This window comes from Cervus canadensis, chromosome 29 (assembly GCF_019320065.1).
Source record: "Cervus canadensis isolate Bull #8, Minnesota chromosome 29, ASM1932006v1, whole genome shotgun sequence".
Classification (NCBI taxonomy): Eukaryota; Metazoa; Chordata; class Mammalia; order Artiodactyla; family Cervidae; genus Cervus; species Cervus canadensis.
Genome location: NC_057414.1, coordinates 40,664,227 through 40,682,491, shown reverse-complemented (window position 1 = coordinate 40,682,491; position 18,265 = coordinate 40,664,227). Strand labels below are relative to the sequence as shown.

General features: G+C 51.4%; 1 protein-coding gene across 2 annotated transcripts; it reads left to right on the top strand.

Annotated features, from left to right (window-relative positions):
• The first annotated feature begins 6,997 nt into the window (after window positions 1-6,997).
• BATF2 (basic leucine zipper ATF-like transcription factor 2) lies at window positions 6,998-15,056 on the top strand. 2 transcript variants are annotated; one of them, XM_043452607.1, is made up of 3 exons: window positions 6,998-7,224; window positions 8,792-8,896; window positions 13,069-15,056. In XM_043452607.1, exons 1-3 carry the CDS (start codon window positions 7,186-7,188, stop codon window positions 13,714-13,716), a joined length of 792 nt encoding a protein of 263 aa, XP_043308542.1. In that variant the 5' UTR covers window positions 6,998-7,185; the 3' UTR covers window positions 13,717-15,056. The 2 variants fall into 2 exon arrangements, with proteins under 2 accessions (XP_043308542.1, XP_043308541.1); XM_043452606.1 differs by having other exon boundaries at window positions 6,999-7,224; window positions 13,066-15,056.
• Window positions 15,057-18,265: the final 3,209 nt, after the last annotated feature.

The window sequence follows — 18,265 nt, the reverse complement described above, 5'->3', positions numbered from 1 at the left end:
TTCCTTCCTTTTAATATGAGGAAATTGAGCCCCAGAGCGGGCGCAAGTCTGCCGGAGGCCTCATCCCTCGCAGTCCCTGAGCTGCAGGTGAATCCAGTTCTCCTGGGACAACTTCCTGGGCTTCTTCTGATTGGGGGCCCCCACCTGGCTTTAGGAACCCTGGCCCAGGACCTGTGGGAGGCCCCATCTTCAACGGTGCTTCAACGAAGGTCAGAGTCCTTCTCCCAAGGTTTCTGCCACAGGTGTGAGTGCTCCCTGCTCTTCTGAGGGTGCCCTGTGTCCCTGCTATTTCCACAGCAGAGCTGGGAGATGTTAGCTGGATAAGTGAGAAGTCAGGGGCTGCAGCAGAACCCGGCCTGCCTGGCTCTGCCACCTCCCTGCCCCAGGCAAGTCCCCTCCCCCTGAGCCTGTTTCCCCAACTGTAAAGCAAGGAGACTAGATGACAATTTCTAGAATCTTCTGACCATGGCAGACTGTCAGTCTGTCTTGCCAAAGCTCTTGGCACCCTTGGTATGAGTCCTGGGCTGGGTCAGCCGTGGCGAGCGCTCTCTGGTCTGTGCCCATGAGTCGCTGGCCACTCGGGGCTGAGCTTTAGCCCTCATCTCACCCCAGTCCTCCAGGCCCGTTGCTCCAGGCCCTTGCCCGCCTCCCAAACTAGCCTCCTAGTGAGAGTTTCCTGCCTCTCAGAGCTCTTGTGGGAACCGACACAGAAGCTCAGGGGGAGAGAACCGTTTGAAGAAGGGAAACGCTCCCTCCAAGGCCAGGGAGGCTGTCTTTGCTCTCCAGGGTCCAGTGTCTCAGCAGGGTGCCCAGCCTGGGCTTCTCCACTATCCAAAGTGGACAGTCTAAATGTGACATCACCAGGGAGGCCCAGCCAGGGACACGGGGACAAGAAGGAGCTTGCTGGTGACTGCTGTCCAGATGTGGTTTCGGTTATCACCATGGCCCATTATACAGATGAGGAAACTGAGGCCCAGAGAAACTAATGGCCCTATCCAAGTTCACATGGATAGAAGAAGCAGAGCAGGGATTTGAACTCAACCTGTTTGGGACTTGGGCCACCTGGGGAAATCCATGTGCTGTGGTCGCTGTTGCCATACCCGAGAAGCCCTGGGAGGCTCGCCCACTCTTCAGTGCTTGGTTGTTTACTATTTATACTCCCTGCCCTCTTCCAGAGGTTTGAGTCAGCTTCCCAGAAAGACATGTACATTCAAGAAATAACAGAGAATCAGAAGCACAAAGCTTTGGAGGCCCCAGGGGACCTGGCAGGATTGGGAGGTAATGGCATCACAGGGCCCCCGTGAAGTTGCCCTCTCCCTGGGAGGCCCAGCTATTTGCAGATTCCAGCTTTAATGAGAACCCCCACAGTCAAGGTGCTGTGCTGAGGTGAAAGTCAGTCCTTTTCTCTCTATGCTGTGGGTTGTCCCCACGATGGCACTACCCTTCCTTGCCCAGCATTGTTCATCTGGAGTCGTCCCCTTAGCAAACCTTTCCTTTCCCACTTACAGGTCCCCATGAGGCAATAAAAGGAGAGAGTGCCGGGCTTGGTGTGAGAGACACGTGGGGATCGAGCCTGTCCCACCCGGGGACATGACCTGGCCAAGGGATGTACTGCGGAAAGGCAGCTTCCTCATACCTGAATCTCAGCCAAGGTGACATCAGCCCAGCATCCGGTCCCCCTTCTCCTGCCAACAGTGCCCCGAGCTCTCTGGAAGTTTCCCCTCCCTCATCCCCGGTCCCTAGGGGACCCCAGCCTTCCCTATCTCACCTTGTCTCCTGGCCACAATGCCTGATGTCAGGAACAGGCACATGACTCAGGGCAGACCAAGCAGAACCAGGTCTGATATCTTTGTTGGGAATAATGGGAAAGTAGCAGGGATGCCCCTCTTGGGGCAGCTAAGCTGGGGTTTCTAGTGGCCATCTTACCACCATGAGCAGGACCTGCCTGAGAATGAAGCCAGTCAGGGACAGAGCAGATAGGGTGAGGCGCTGACTCCTGATGACCTTGTTTGGGCATCGTGATCAAGCCGTGCCTGAAGCTGGTATACTCAAAACTTGTCAGTAACTTAAGCCTAGCTAGATCATTTACAAACTAAGAATCTAGAGACAGCTAATTTCCCATCTCTTACTGAGACTCCTTTGTAAGCATGAGAAATTTTGAGCAGTTTTCATCAAATATTATGTGCTGCTCTTTACGTATGGACACAATCATTAACTCTCTTTTCATAAATGTATTTCATTAGAATAAAAAACTCATGCCTGATCTTGCACTCTGCCATTTTTTTCCTTAAAATTAATAATAGTAATAAAAATACTAATGAAAAAAACAAAAGACAAGCCTGCGCTATGTGAACAAAAAATTCATCAGCTTTTTATTAAGTGCATCTGTTAAAAGCTTACAAGATATTTATGGACTTACTGTGTTCTAAGGCAGTGTTCTAAGCACTTCACATGTATTACTTCTAGATACTTGTGTTATTACCCCCATTTTACAATAAGCCAGAAAGAGGTTAGTTTGGTTTTTTTGTAATTAAAAATGTTTATTTATTTATTTGGCTGCGTTGGGTCTTAGTGGCGGCATGCAGGGTCTTTGTTGCGATGTACAGGCTCAGTAGTTGCAGCTCGTGGGTTTAGTTGCCCTGCAGTATCTAAGATCTTAGTTCCCCGACCAGGGGTTGAACCCACATGCCCAGCATTGCCAGGCAGATTCTTAACCAGTGGGCCACCAGGGAAGTCCCGTTAGTTAAATGCCTTGCTTGAGATCAAGGTCCAGGCCCTGGGTCAAGTCCCTCTCCCCATTCTTCAATGTCCTTCCCAAAGACAATGTCCTTCCTTCCTTTCTCTGGAAAGCCTCTGATCTCCCCAACAGGAAGTGCTCTCTGCCTGCCACAGACGCCCTCACAGAGGCAGGCTGTCAGCCTCCTGCCCTGCCCATCAATATGCTGGGCATGCGTCCTATACCCCATTCGGTTGTGAACCCTTCCCAGCTGAGGCTTAGCTTCCATGAGGGCCCATCCATGCTCATGGCAGGATGTCGACAGCCAGCCTCAGCCCCACCAGCTGACACCTGGCCTCTTTCTGTCCTCGCCATCGTCTGAAGCTCGCTCTAGGTGCCCTGGAGAGGCCAGGCCTCAACTGAGGGGTGCACATGGACGGGACCTAGAAAGAGGGGTCCTCTTCCCTGGGTGACTGAAGACCCTGGGCATCTCTCTCACTTTAGGAGGTGTGGGAGGGAATTGGGACAAGGTAATCAATGCATCTTGGCCTCTCCCAACCAGCTGTGTGACTGTCCCCTCCTGGCACCTTAGTTTCCCTACTGGTAAGATGAAGAAGTTAGTTAGGGAGAGTCCCCCAGGAACCTAGGAATGAGGAAAGTGAAAGTATTTTACTCATCCAGGAAGTTGGTGGGGTTCCCTGATGGCAAGCTGCCTGCCTGCCGGACTTTCACTCATGTGTTCGTTAATCAAGTGCAAACCAGTCAATCCTAAAGGAAATCAGCTCTGAATACTCATCGAAAGGACTGATGCTGAAGTTCAAGCTCCAGTACTTTGGCCACTTGATGCAAAGAGCTGACTCATTGGAAAAGACCCTGATGCTGGGAAAGACTGAGGGCAGGAGAAGAAGAGGGCAACAGAGGATGAGATGATTGGATGGCATCATCGACTCTATGGACATGAGTTTGAGCAAGCTCCAGGAGATGGTGAAGGACAGGGAAGCCTGGTGTGCTGCAGACCATGGGGTCACAGAGTCGGACATGACTGAGTGGCTGAACAGCGACAACGTTACATGGAGGCAGTGTTTGAGGTGCTGGAGATGCTTCAGAGAATAAGACAGGCAGTGATCTTGCTGCCCAGGAGCTCACTCTGTCACTCTGGTTTGGGGAGGCCTCCAAGCCTTCACTCATGGAGGTGCTCCAGTCTTGGGACTCTTGGACTGGGGCCTTCCATGCTGGGTGTGGAGAAAGACCAAGGGCTTGGAGGAAAGTGGTATGTCCTCCCTCCAGCTCCACCCCCTTCCCCCAGATGACCTTGCCTCTCTGGGCATTAGTTCCTCACCTTCTAAGTAAGAAGTTGGACTGGGTGGCCCTGAAGCCTGCTCTGCCAGCTGGGCATGGCCATTCACGGTTAAACATTACCCACTCTGTGTCCCTCTCTCCCTGCCACTCCTCAGGGACATCAAGCCATAAATCCTGCCTTCTTTGATTTTCCTCTGGGGCTGTGGCCTTCTGAGAGGGGTCACAGGAACACTTGCTGTCTCCCTTCCGCCGGAAGCCAAGTCTTGAGAGGGGTCCAAGTCTGGGGCCAGGAGCTTGAGGTGGGGATACTTGGGCCCTAGCCCTACTCGCCCCTCCCTCCCCAACTCCAGCTGTTTTTTCCTTGGTTACATCATGCATGTGACTCCCCCGGATCCTTCCCTGAGGAGCTTGTGGCCTAATGAGCCCCTCAGGTGCCCGCCTTAGGCAAGAGGCCTCAGCCCTCCTGGTTTCTGGGAAACAGAAATAATTCAGAGTAGTTGGGGCAGCCTCATTGCATGGGGTGCCCCCACTTCAGCCTCCTCCCCCAGGCCCTTCACACACAAGGAGGGCCAGGCCCAGCTGTCATGCCCAATCCCATGTATACCCAGGCATTTAAAATTATGAGGCGGCATAATTCCTCCTGTGTCCCCACAAATCTCAGGAATGGGAATGGACTCTAGCCAGACAGTACTTCACAATATGCAAAGAGCTCTCTTCTCATTTCATTCTTTCCCATCTTCAAATCAACTTTGTAAACAGGTATGATTTCCTGGTCATCCACAGCATATATACGAGAACACTGAGATCCCAGGTATAGACCTGGTGAGGAGAGTGCCAGGTGTCAGAGTCCAGTCTGACTCTAAAGCAGAAACAGGTTTTCATGCCCACTTCTAGGCATGAAAGTGTTATGAAAGTGTTGGTCGCTCAGCCCTGTCTGACTCTTTGGGACCCAGTGGACTGCAGCCCACCAGGCCCCTCTGTCCATGGAATTCTCCAGGCAAGAACACTAGAGTGCGTAGCCAGTCCCTTCTCCAGGGAATCTTCCCAACCCAGGGATCGAACCTAGGCCTCCTGCACTGCAGGCAGATTCTTTACTGTCTGAGCTACTGGGGAAGCCCAAGTCTCTCAGTCATGTCCGACTGTCTGTGACCCCATGGACTGTAGCCCACCAGGCTCCTCTGTCCCAGAATTCTCCCGACAAGAATACTGGGGTGGGTAGCAGGGGACTATTGCTGTCAATGCCCTGCTAATGACAGGCATCACTGATCAATTACGGCATGGCAGACATTGCTAATCAATTGCAGTGTTTTTCTTTTCTCTTTTTTGGCTGCTCATGAGTCTTGTAGGGATCTTAGTTCCCCCACCAGGGATTGAACCCAGTCCACGGCAGTAAAAGTGCCATGTCCAAAGCACTGGACCACCAGAGAATTCCTGACAGTGTTCTTCTCTAATAAGCTCAGAGACAGCTGTGAACTCTTCAACACATTATCTCTCAGGAAACCATTATCTATCAGAAGATGGAATCCACAGTATTTACCCACACCATCAGCCTTGAGCCCTTGAGACTCAGGCACAACCCCCAGATACTCTGGTGAGCAGACCACAGGACTCTTCACTGTATATCAGTTATGATGCTGTTCTTGGACAGGGATTAATGGCTCCACCATCCCCTGAACTGCTGTCGCTCCCAAGCATGCTCTGTCTTAGAGATACAGCAACCATACAGATTTGCCTGGGGCTTCCGGTTTTTTTAGGTCTTTAACAAAAGTTTTTTTTATGAAACATTTCAGGACTACCCCAAAGTGTGGTGGTGGTGGTCTACTCACTGAGTCGTATCTGACTCTTTGTGACCCCACAGACTGTAGCCCACCAGGCTCCTCTGTCCATGGGATTTCCCAGGCAAGAATACTGGAATGGGTTGCCCTTTCCCTCTCCAGGACCCCAGAGTGTAGCTAATAATACTATCACAAGACAACTGTGTTCCCACAGTTGAAGCAATGATAAGTCACAGACACACTGAAGTCTCTGTGGGTCCCCTTTAGTCCCTCTCCACCTCCACCCCCACCAAGCCACCACTCTCTGAATTTTGTGTTTCTGATTCTCATGCATATTTTTAATAGTTTTCCTACATAATTACATATCCATATTATTCAACATTACAGAAATGGTGTTATTCAGATCTTGTTGCCACTTGTCATTTTCTTCCAAGTGGATGGAATGAACTTTTAGACATGATGATACACGCAGCTTTGACTCTTCCACCGCATCACAACTGTGAATATTTGTTGAGCCCTCGTTCTGCACCAGGCATGCTTTCAGGTGCCTCGCCTGCCTTCACATATGTAACCTTTGCAACAAAATTATCTTTATCCCCACTTTACAGACTTGGAAACAGAGGCACAGAAAGGTGAAATGATGTACCCAAGTCACGTAGCTTGGGAGTTGTGCTCTTAACAGCTAGACATCACTCTGTCTACTGCTGCGTGGTCTGTTGTATGAAAACACAGCCATTAGCCATCTGTTCGCCTATTTAAGGGCTGTTGCTTATTTTTGCAGACTTGTCTCAACATTATTAGTCTCAGAGGGTTGGGGGAGGTGGTTGTATTATCTTGCTTAGTTCCTACATCAAGCCTGTGAATGGATATCTGTATCATCTCCCTTTACAGATGAAGAAACTAAGGCTCAGAGAGGATAAATCACCTTCTCAAAGCTGCGCAGCTCCAACGAGCCAAAAGTGGGCTGTGACCCTGGCTCTTGCGATTGTGGAGCCCAGGGGTCCTCCCACATCCCCGGTGAGCCCTCGGTGCCCCACTGGCTTCTCCTCTTGGCTCTGTCGCTGGCAGCCTGCCCGCCCTCTCCTATAACAGCCTTCCCACACCTGGCCTTCAGCCCCCCTCGTCTGGCCACCCTCCACCGTCCTCATCCCAGAGAAGGGGCCTAACCGGAAGGCCCGTTCGTGTTAGGAAATTCCAGCCACGTGAGCCAAGCTGAGCCTGGGATTCTGAGCAGCCGGTGGCTTTAGGAGAAACTGAAACTTGGCTTGTTGGGGGCGGAGTGGTCACCGGGGATTTAAAGAGCTGCCACTTCCTTGGGCCCCAAGAGGGCACTGGGAGGTCACAGCAGCTGAGGGAAGCCCTGAGCGGGTGTGAGCCCCTGTTCTCCTCCCCGCCATGCACCTCTGCGGGGGCGACGGGCCTCTGACCAGGACGGTGAGTGCAGGGGAGCAGGTTCGGGGGCTAAGAAGGGGAATATGCCCCAGGGCTCCGGGGGCCGGCTCTGTTCACACGGGTTGGGGGCGGAGGCCTCTCGCAGCCCGTCTCTGGGCCTCAGTCACCTTAGGGGTTTGGCTTGAGGGCTTTCCTGCTCTCACACTGCAGATCCAGCCTTCAGTTTAGAGCTTGGCCTCTGATGACAGCTCTCTCCTCGCCTCCCTGTCCTCTTGCTGCCGTTACAGGAGCCTCCTGTTTCCTCCCAAGGCTCTCTGGCTGCGATTCCCCTAGTCCAGAACCCTAGTCCAGAACCCAAGTACAGAGGCCCAAGCCCTTCTCAGGGCGGGTCTTTCCCCTCCAGGCTCCAGTCTCTCAGGCCCCCAGCACCTGCAAGGGGCCTGCTGTGGCCGTGAACCTAGGAGTTGCAGAGTCCTCAGCCAGCGAAGCCAGGGTCTTGCCTGAGGTCCCCACACTCAGAACACACCTCCCAGAGTGACCTGAGGGAGGGGGTTGTGGGGTCTCCAACATTCCCTCTTGTCTGATTTTCCAGAGCCCTGGGCATTTAGGTTAACCATTTCATCTAAGTTTCATGAACCCCAGTGTAGGGTGAGGGTCACAGCTGTTCCCCTTTGCGTCCGCTCTTCTGTCAGAAGGGACTCATTCACTCATTCTAGGCTGCTGGCCCGCAAGAACGTGAGTAGCTTGAGGGCAGGAAATACTGCCTCTTATGTTTGCTTCCGTGTCCCCTCAGGTCACTGTGTGGCACATAGTAGGTGTGCAAATATTTGTGGGATAAACGAATATTAGCTTTGGGCCTGAGCTGGGCAAGCGAACACAGAGTAGAATCAGAAACCCCGCCCTTGTCCTCACAGAAAGAGCTCAGGGCTAAAGAAATCAACACCTTGACGGTGGAAACAGTAGTGAAAGAACAGCAGCTATTAACCCCCGCCTGCCTTCCAGCTGGTGAGGAAGGCACTGGTGCCTCCATTTGTGGCAGATCAGGCAACGGGGCTCAGGGAAGTGAGTGATCTGCCCAGAGCAACACGGTCCATGAGGAGGCTGTAGGTGTGAAGCGGGTTCTGTCTGGGGCTTGTGCTGCCCCGTCATGAGCTGTGAGCAGTACGTGTGTGAGGCTGGCTTTCCACTGAGTTGTGCTGTGTCTGTGATGGGGTGTGTGGACACCAACGGAGCCAGAGAGGGCTTCTGGGGGAGAGGGGACCCTTGGGAACTTGATTCAAGAAGGCTATGGCTAAGACTTCCCTGGTGGTTCAGTGGTTACGTTTCCAGGCTTCCAATTTAGGGGTCACAGGTTTGAACCCTGGTGGCTCCCCGTGGCTGCTCCCTCTACCTTCAGAGAGCAGCCCAGCTAGACCCTCACTCCTGGCTGGGTGTTCAGCTCAAATGTCACCGCCTCAAAAGGAGAAGGTCTTTCTAAACTCCTGAGCTAAACTAAGATCCCACAGGCCGCACGGCACAGCCCCCCCCCCCCAAAAAAGAGAAGGGAATGGCTTTATAGCTAGCCCGCCCCTGTCGGGCCCCCTGAGCCCTCAAGTCTCTCACCCTACAGGACGCTGAGGAGCATCAGAGGCAGCTGAGGAAGAAACAGAAGAACCGGGCGGCCGCCCAGAGAAGCCGGCAGAAGCACACGAACAAGGCGGATGCCCTGCACCAGGTGGGGATGCCTCCCTTCCCATCCCTGGCATCACTCACCCGGCCCGGCCACCTCTTCTCTGTCCCACCAATCAGCAGTTCCCCCTGCATTGCTGTAGGTGCGAGGGGCCCTGAACTTGGGGAGACAGGAGGGCTCTGCAGCTGAGATTCAGAAATTCCTGAGTGCTGAGTGGAAATTGTGTGCTGGGCTCCAGGGGCATGACAAGGCACCCTCAGCCCAGGCCTGCCCTCAAGGCGCCTCCAGTCTAGAGGGAGAGACAAGAAATGGAGGGAAACAGGGAGAGCCTGGCACAGTGACCACGTGAGGCCTTCATTCAAATGTAGGTCCCTGAGCCCTGCCCATGCAGAACCCACCTCAGAGGTGCTGCGCTGCGGTGATCACCCTGCCTGTCTGGCTTCTGATGCGGGTGGCCAAGACCGTCTGTGAGAAACTGGTTCGGGGTTAAGATGGGCTGGCTTTAGAGTCCCAGCTGCCGCATTCCTTAGCTGCAGGTCGTTTCCTTCACTGAGCTTCACTGTCCTCATCCGAAAATCCCTGCCCCCTGGCAGGACCCTTGTGAAGACTAAAGAAGGCCAAGGAGCCTTGTGGAGTAGAGGTGCGGGGGGGGGGGCTCTACTTACACTTGGCTCTTCACCTTGGATGGTAACCTAACCTCAGATGGTAACCTGACCTTGGAGTTTGTCTTCTTCCTCTGTGCATAAGGGACACACCTCAGGGGGGAGCTGGGTTCGGGACCTGGCCTTTGGTAGGGCTGCATACATGATAGTCCTTATTGCAATGAGTAAAATTCAGAGGCCCCCACACCCAAAGGTCCTACGCTGTCTGCGGCCCCATCCCCACTGTCCACCTTCCTCTCCTAACATCCTGCACCGTGTTCTCTCTGCTCCTTCCCTGACCGAGCACATCCAGCCTCAGGGGCTCCTCTGGCTGCTCCCTCTATCTTCAGACAACAGCCAAGCTAGATCTTTACTCCTTGCTGGGTGTTTGGCTCAAATGTCACTGCCTCAAAAGGAGGAGGTCTTTCTAAATGTCTGAGCTAAAGACTGTGTGGATCACAACAAACTGTGGAAAATTCTGAAAGAGATGGGAATACCAGACCACCTGACCTGCCTCTTGAGAAACCTGTATGCAGGTCAGGAAGCAAGAGTTAGAACTGGACATGGAACAACAGACTGTTTCCAAATAGGAAAAGGAGTACGTCAAGGCTGTATATTGTCACCCTGCTTATTTAACTTATATGCAGAGTACATCATGAGAAACTTTGGGCTGGAAGAAACACAAGCTGGAATCAAGATTGCCGGGAGAAATATCAATAACCTCAGATATGCAGATGACACGACCCTTATGGCAGAAAATGAAGAGGAACTAAAAAGCCTTTTGATGAAAGTGAAAGAGGAGAGTGAAAAAGTTGGCTTAAAGCTCAACATTCAGAAAATAAAGATCATGGCATCCATTCCCATCACTTCATGGGAAATAGATGGGGAAACAGTGGAAGCAGTGTCAGACTTTATTTTTTGGGGCTCCAAAATCACTGCAGATGGTGACTGCAGCCATGAAATTAAAAGACGCTTACTCCTTGGAAGGAAAGTTATGACCAACCTAGATAGCATGTTAAAAAGCAGAGACATTACTTTGCCAACAAATGTCTGTCTGGTCAAGGCTATGGTTTTTCCAGTGGCCATGTGTGGATGTGAGAGTTGGACTGTGAAGAAAGCTGAGCGCCGAAACATTGATGCTTTTGAACTGTGGTGTTGGAGAAGACTCTTGAGAGTCCCTTGAACTGCAAGGAGATCCAACCAGTCCATCCTAAAGATCAGAAGAAAAAAAGAGAGACCAGTCCTGGGTGTTCATTGGAAGGACTGATGCTGAAGCTGAAACTCTAGTACTTTGGCCACCTCATGCAAAGAGTTGACTCATTGGAAAAGACCCTGATGCTGGAAGGGATTAGGGGCAGGAGGAGAAGGGGACGACAGAGGATGAGATGGCTGGATGGCATCACCAACTCGATGGACATGAGTTTGAGTAAACTCTGGGAGTTGGTGGTGGATAGGGAGGCCTGGCGTGCTGCAATTCATGGGGTCACAAAGAGTCGGACACAACTGAGCGACTGAACTGAACTGAACTGAGCTAAAGAGACCTCACCTATTTCTCTGCTTTATTTTTCTGGTTAGCGCTGACCTTCCATCATAAGTTTAGATGTTGACCATTGCTTGTCTTCTTCACCAGATTGTAAGCATCCTGAAGGCAGGGAACTCTTCTGTTGCCTACTGTCTCCCCATCACCTGGACCAGTGCCTGGCAGATAGAAGGAACTCAGTATTTCTCTGTGGAGTGAACAATAGAGTCAGAATAAAGTGAGAACTCATAGGTAGGAACAACGTACAGGTAGTTGGGTCAAGGTGATATAGAGATGAAGTCTGAGCTGGTTTTGAAGGATGAATAGGAGTTTTCCAAATGGATGAAGGTAAGAAAAAGCATTGCAGGCAAATGAAATAGGGCTGACATGAGCGTAAGAGAGTAGCACCCTGTACAGTGCATGAGAATGAGGACTGATGCCCAGGATGGCATGCCTGGAAGCAGTTGAGACTTCATGAGCTCATTTATTCCTTCCTTCCAGAAATGCCCACTGAGTATCTCTTGTGCGGCAAGCACAGCTCTAAGCATTGGAGATGCAGCTGTGAACACAGCAGACAAAAGTCCAGCTCACCCTTCCCAGGGCTCATATTTTCATGGGGGAGCCGGACAGACAAATAAATGACCCAAGAGGTATTTGGGATATCAGATAGTGATAAGTGCTCTAGGAAGGATTAAAGCAGGGAAGAGGGAAGGGAGTGGGGCATGTGGGGTGATGGAAACCTAAATAGGGAAGCCCTCCTGGAGGAGGTGACAGCTGAGCAACCTGAGGGTGGTAAACTAATGAATGAATGAAGAGTGACACAATTTCTGGAGGTGAGTTGATGCCTTTGGAGAATTTAGGTAAAGAGTGACCTAATGACCTGTTTTTAAAATGTTTTTCCACCTTCCACAGCAGAAACCAGCTTGGGAGTGGGGCTGTGGGTGGCTTTGAGGCCTGTTAGAACTTTGCATCCGTGGCTTAAGCAACATTTTAATATAAAACACCCTTGCAGCTTCTTCTTTTAAAAAGTGTCCATAAAACGCAGGGCAAGGGGCTCAAAGGAAGTCACTGAGCCTGATGAGCTGTGGAAATAAAGTTCCTTCTGCGTTTTCCACCACTGTTGCCATCATACTAATCAATGATTGTTTAGAACTTCACATTGATTACTGTCCTACCGGGTTCCCACCCAGCGCTCAGCAGAACAGAAACTAAATGCCAAAGAGAGCATACCTGTGCTGCCAACCTGTAAAACATGACCCTGGACTCTGCCCACAATGCTTTGGTGGGCAAGTTCTGGATGTCGTGGAGGTCTGGCAATGGCACTGAGCAGCCTAGAAGTGTCCAGGACAGAGGACGTCTAAGTTGTCACAAGAAGGCCAGGTCAGGATTAGACCGAGGAAGCGGGGCTGAAAGTGTCCAGGCAGAGAAGACTGGAAGTGTGGCGAGAAAGCAGAGTCCATTTGAGGAACAGGAAGTGGGGGCATCAGGAGCAGTTGGAGAGATAAAACTGGAAGTGTGAGCTGGGGCCACCACACATGGGGAGTCACGGGAGACTTTAAAGGGCTTTCATGTTCCATGGCTGGATGGCATCACCAACTCGATGGGCATGAGTTTGAGTGAACTCCGGGAATTTGTGATGGACAGGGAGGCCTGGCATGCTGTGATTCATGGGGTCGCAAAGAGTCAGACACGACTGAGCGACTGAACTGAACTGAACTGAATGTTCCGTTAGCACTGCAGCCATCGAATGTCTCCTCTGGGCCAAGAGCTCAGGTAGTTTGAGGGCGCACCAGTTAGGAGGCTGGTGGAGCTCCCGGGTGAGCGGAGATCCCAGGCTGGCTGGCTCAGGGACCTGGCCCTGGGGAGAGAGAGCAGGCAGGTCTGAGCCGGTGGTCATGAGTGTCTGGTCGGAGAGCAGCCAAAGGGCATTTGGGTGGCAGCGGTATCTTTCCTCCTAAATTGAGGACCCTGGGGCATTGGGAAATAGGGCTCAAGCTGGGCCTCTGACTCTGGCTGACATAATCCTCCCCACGTATCTCTGCTTCTCCCCCCAGCAGCATGAGTCACTGGAGAAGCAGAACCACGCCCTGCGGAAGGAGATCCAGGCCCTCCAGGCCGAGCTGGCCTGGTGGAGTCAGACCCTGCACGTGCACGAGCGCCTGTGCCCACTGGACTGTGTCTCCTGCTTGGCTCCGGGGGCCGCTGGCTGCTGGAGCCAGGCCGAGCGGCCCCCAGGCCCCGTGCCCCACGGACAGCATGGCTGCCAGGAGCAGCTGGGCCTGTTCCGGACCCCAGTCTCTTCTCCCTCGGCTCCGCAACCCTCTCCAGACCCACAGCCTGCTGGCTCCCTCGGCCTCCTCCTGTCCCCTCTGCCCTCACTGTCCCTTGGTCCCGCTGCGGTCACTGCAACTCCTACCCAGTCCACCTCACCCGCTGGCTCCAGCCTACTGAGACCTTCCTCTAAGCTCAACACCCTCCTGCCCAGCCCCCCAGCCCAAGCCGCCCCTCTAGAGTCCCTCAGGCTGGAGCACCCCACCAGGGGGAAGCCGGGGGCCTCACCCCACAGCCCCTCGGCTGCTCCAGGGCTGGGGTCTCTGCAGGACAGGGAGCATAAGCCGGCTTCCTCAGCAGCAGATTGGCAAGGGCCCAGCCCCCACCCCCTCCTGGACTTCCCTCTGCTCTCTTCTGCTCAAGTTCACTTCTAACCCGGCCCCCAGAACTGGGCTAGCCACTTCCTTGGACCCAGGAAGCAGCCTCAGCACACAGGCATCTCCTCTGTTGCTGCCGGGGGCTGCTTTTCTTGGCTGACCAGCTAACTAGGAGTGGAAAAGACACAGAGGCTCAGAGAAGCCAAGTGACTTGTCCAAGGTCACACAGCCTTTCTTGGGACCTGAAACATCACAATCTGCTCCTCCTTCTCCTGGTGGGATCCTGGCCCAGGCACCCTAGGGGCTGGGGTCCTAGAAACCTAGAGTCAGCATGAGAGGTTTAAGTTGGGAGTGGGGAGGGACTCTCCCTTTTGTTTTGTGATTCCCAGGGCCACAAAGCCCTGTAGTTTCTGAAAGTTTGCCCTTACTGGGGCTGGTCCAGGGTCCAAACCCAGGTGGTGAAGGGCCATGCAGGAGCCCAGAAGAGAATCCTTTCTGCTCCTAGTAGTTTTTTCAGTGCTAAAGAGCTGAACCTGTGTGTTGGAGTTGTGGACAAGCCTGGAGCAGTCCCCTCTGGGATTTCTACATACTGAGGGTCCATAGCCACATGGTGACCTTGGGGAGATTCTGAAGGGTCAGCTCACCAAGCTATCCCCAAATAGCTCCCTACCTCTCCCTTCCTCCCAGGGCCATGGTGAGTGGACTTCTGAGAGCATTCAAGTCCTGCACAAAAGGCAGGTGAAAAGAATGAGGGAAGGACCAGGTGCAAACTTAGGTTTAAGCAAGTGCTGGACTTGAACCTTTCGCTCTGTGATTCCCTGCTTCCCAGGTGGTGCTAGTGGTAAAGAACTTGCCTGCCAAGACAGGAGACGTAAGAGACGTAGGTTCCATCCCTAGGTTGGGAAGATCCCCTGGAGGAGGGCATGGCAACCCACTCCAGTATTCTTGCCTGGAGAATCCCCATGGATAGAGGAGCCTGGTGGGCTCTAGTCCATGGGGTGCCAAAGAGTTGGACACGACTGAATGACTTAGCACTTAGCACGCAGTGAGACCGGTATCTTCTTCAGTACCGCCCCCATCCCTGTGCAGCCCACAGACCCCATTACCCTCCAGCCCCTCTGAGCAATGCCCCTGTTGCTCTTTGGCCTGATGGAGCAGGGGCCTGGGACCAGATAGGAGCGCAGTTGCAGCACCTTCTTGGGGGTGGGGGTGGAAGTGGGGGATGGTGGGTTCTCATTCAAATTCAAGACAAACACTGTAAGGGGACAGAGATGAGAAACTCCAGCTCTTCACCAGATTTACACATGTAAGCAGACACTAGGCTAGTATTGGACACACTCCAGGAAATGCTGAGCACTTGGTACCTATGTTATGGCAAATAAAGTGTTTTCCAATTCTTTTCTCTTTGGTTAGTTGTTTAAAATTCTGACTGTACTTTGTACTATTGAAACCAAAAGACCTTTGAAAGGAAAGAGCATGGTCTAGAATCTTAGGTGGGCAATCCCTCATGGACCTCTTCATCCAACCTCCCTTCCCATATTGCAGATGAGGAGACTGAGGCCTTAAGATGGGACGGAATTGCTCAGAGTCATGCAGTAAGAGGAGGTGTCATGGCCACAGGATTGCAGATGGGTACAGAGCAGGAGGCACCAGCAGGTTCAGGGAGAACAGACTGGCGGGAGGGAAGCCAAGACACTGTTGGTTGGAGGCTGGCTTGAGTCTGGGACAAGAGTCGATATGATGTGTGGTGCTCCAGGACTCGTGGGGTGATGAGGATACTGTGGCCTGGCTTGTGTCTGTATAACCTCAAATTTGTCAGGCACTCTCTGTGTAACTTGGGTTAACTCATTGATGCCTCTAATAACTCTGGAAAGTGGATATAATTATTACCCCTTTGTTTGGAAGGGGAAACCAAGGCCCACGGGTATAAAGGTCACATAGCTAGGAAATGGTATAGGCTTGATGTAACTCAGGAGCACTTAACCACAGGTGATTCTGCTTTCTACCTTCCTGGAACTTTCCCTGTAGGCCCTGAATGGAGGGGTCGAAACATGCCTGTAGATGTGACCCAAGAAGGTAAAACCCTACCTTAAGCTCAAAATAAGAGAGGGGAGTGATTTAATTAATGTTGGTACACTCATACCCCAGAAGAGATGGTAAGAACAAAGAATGCTTTGAAGAATATTTAATGAGGTGAGAAAATGCTTACAACATGTTGAGCAGAAAAAATAGAATGTGCAACTGTCACTATAGTTTTATATTATGTTTGTTTAAAAATATAAACAGAATCAAAGGAGTGGGAGGAGGTGCTGTAGATTCTTGAGGCATATGAGCTAATATCTGTGAATCCCCAAACTGTAAACAGCCACCACTGTAGCAGAAGCCTTCCACATGGTTGAATATATCCTAGAAATCTATATCTGGGTGTGTCTATTGCTGCATAACAAATTATTCCAAAACCCAGTGGTTGAATCAACAAACATTTATCATCTTAAAATTCCCGTAGCGTGGGAATCTGGGCACAGCTTGGTGGCTCGGGGTTTCTTTCAGGCTCCAGTCAAAGTGTTGACCAAGGTCTTCTCCGGTAGCCCAGTGGTTAAGACTTCACCTCCCAGTGCAGGAGGGTCAAGTTCCATCCCTGTTCAGGGACCTAAGATCCTACATGCCTTGGGGCCAAAAAGAAAAAAACAACCATGAAACAGAAGCAATACTGCAACAAATTCAATAAAGTCTTTAAAAAATGGTCCACACAAACAGCAACAAAAACCCAAGCAAATGAAAAAAAAAAAAAAAAAAAAACACCAGCCCCCAAACCCCAAAGTGTTGGCTGGAGCTGCAATCATCTGAAGGCTCAACTGGGGGGATCCGCTCCCAAGCTCACATATATGGCTGCCTGTGGGCCTCAGAAGGTCCACTCTCAAGCTTACTCACCAGGTGGGTGGCAGAACTGAGTTTCTGGAGGGCTGCTGGACTGAGGACCTCAGGTTCTTATAGGCTGTCGGGTGCAGGTATTATCTCCTTGCCATGTGGGCCTCTCCATAGGGCTGTTTGACATGGCAGCTGGCTTCGCTCAGAACAAGCAAGCTAGAAAGTGAAAAAGGTGAGCGATCAGAAGCCACAATCTTTTTGTAACTTAATTTCAGAAATGACATCCTGTCAGTTTTACTATATTCTGTTGAGTAGAGGCAAGTTACTGGACTGTAGCCCACCAGGCTTCTCGGCCCACGGGATTATGCTGGCAAGAATACTGGAGTGAGTTGCCATTTCCTCCTCCAGGGGATCTTCCTGACCCAGGGATTGAGCCTGTCTCCTGTGGCTCCCGTGTTAGCAGGTGGATTCTTTACCTGCTAACCTGTTAACCTCTTTACCTGCTCTTTACCACTGAGCCACCTGGGAATCCCACACATATTCATATATACATGTAAATGTAATAAACATTATATATAATAGAAAAGCACATGTTTATCAAAAGACATAAACAAGAGATTTTATATCAGCAATATTTATAATGGTAGAAAACTGGAAACAATCAAAAGGCCCCATCAAGAGTATAACCAATAAATTGTGGAATATTTTACACTAGATAATGCTACACAGTAACAGGAAGGAACAAACTATCAATACAACCATCTGGAATAGTGTGAATAAACTTCACAAACATAAGGCTGGGCCACGGAAGCCAGAGACAAAAAAGACAATCTGTATGATCCATTTATATAAAGTTAAAAAGTAGAAAAAAAATTAGTCTATGTTGTTCAAAGTCAGGGTAGTGGTTACAGTTGGAGGACAGCACCTGGAAGGGGACAGGGGGCCTTCTTGGTTGGGGGGGGCACTGACAGTGTTCTGTTTCTTGATCTTTGTGGTGGTTACATGAATGTATTCACCGTATGAAAATTCACTGGACAGTATGTTTTTGATTTGTGCTCTGTCCTGTTGTGTCTGATGTACTTCAACAGAAAGAGGGTGGGGGGCTTCTCTGGTGGCTCAGTGGTAAAGAATCCACCTGCCAATGCAGGAGACATGGGTTGAATCCCTGATCCGGGAAGATCCCATATGCCACAGAGCAACCAAGCCTGTGCGCCACAGCTATTGAGCCTGTGCTCTAGAGCCCACGAGCTGCAACTACTGAACCCACGTGCTGCAACTGCTGAAGTCTGAGTGTCCTACAGCTCGTGCTCTGCAACAGGAGAAGCCGCCGCAATGAGAAGCCTGTGCACCGCAACTAGAGAGTAGCCCCCACCTGCCACAACTAGAGAAAAGCCTGTGCAGCAGCGAAGATCCAGCACAGCCAAAAATAAATAAAATTATATATTAAAAAAAAAAAAGACAGTGGCTATAAGGAGCACATCACAGTCCCTGGTACACAGTAAATGATCGGTAAGTTACCACAAAGTGAAAGTGAAAATCGTGTCCTATTCTTTGCGACCCCACGGACTATACAATCCATGGAATTCTCCAGGCCAGAACACTGGAGTGGGTAGCCTTTCCCTTACTCCAGGGCATCATCCCAACCCAGGGATCGAACCCAGGTTTCCCGCATTGCGGGTGGATTCTTTACCAGCTGAGCCACAAGGGAAGCCCAAGTCACCACAAAAGAATGAATGAA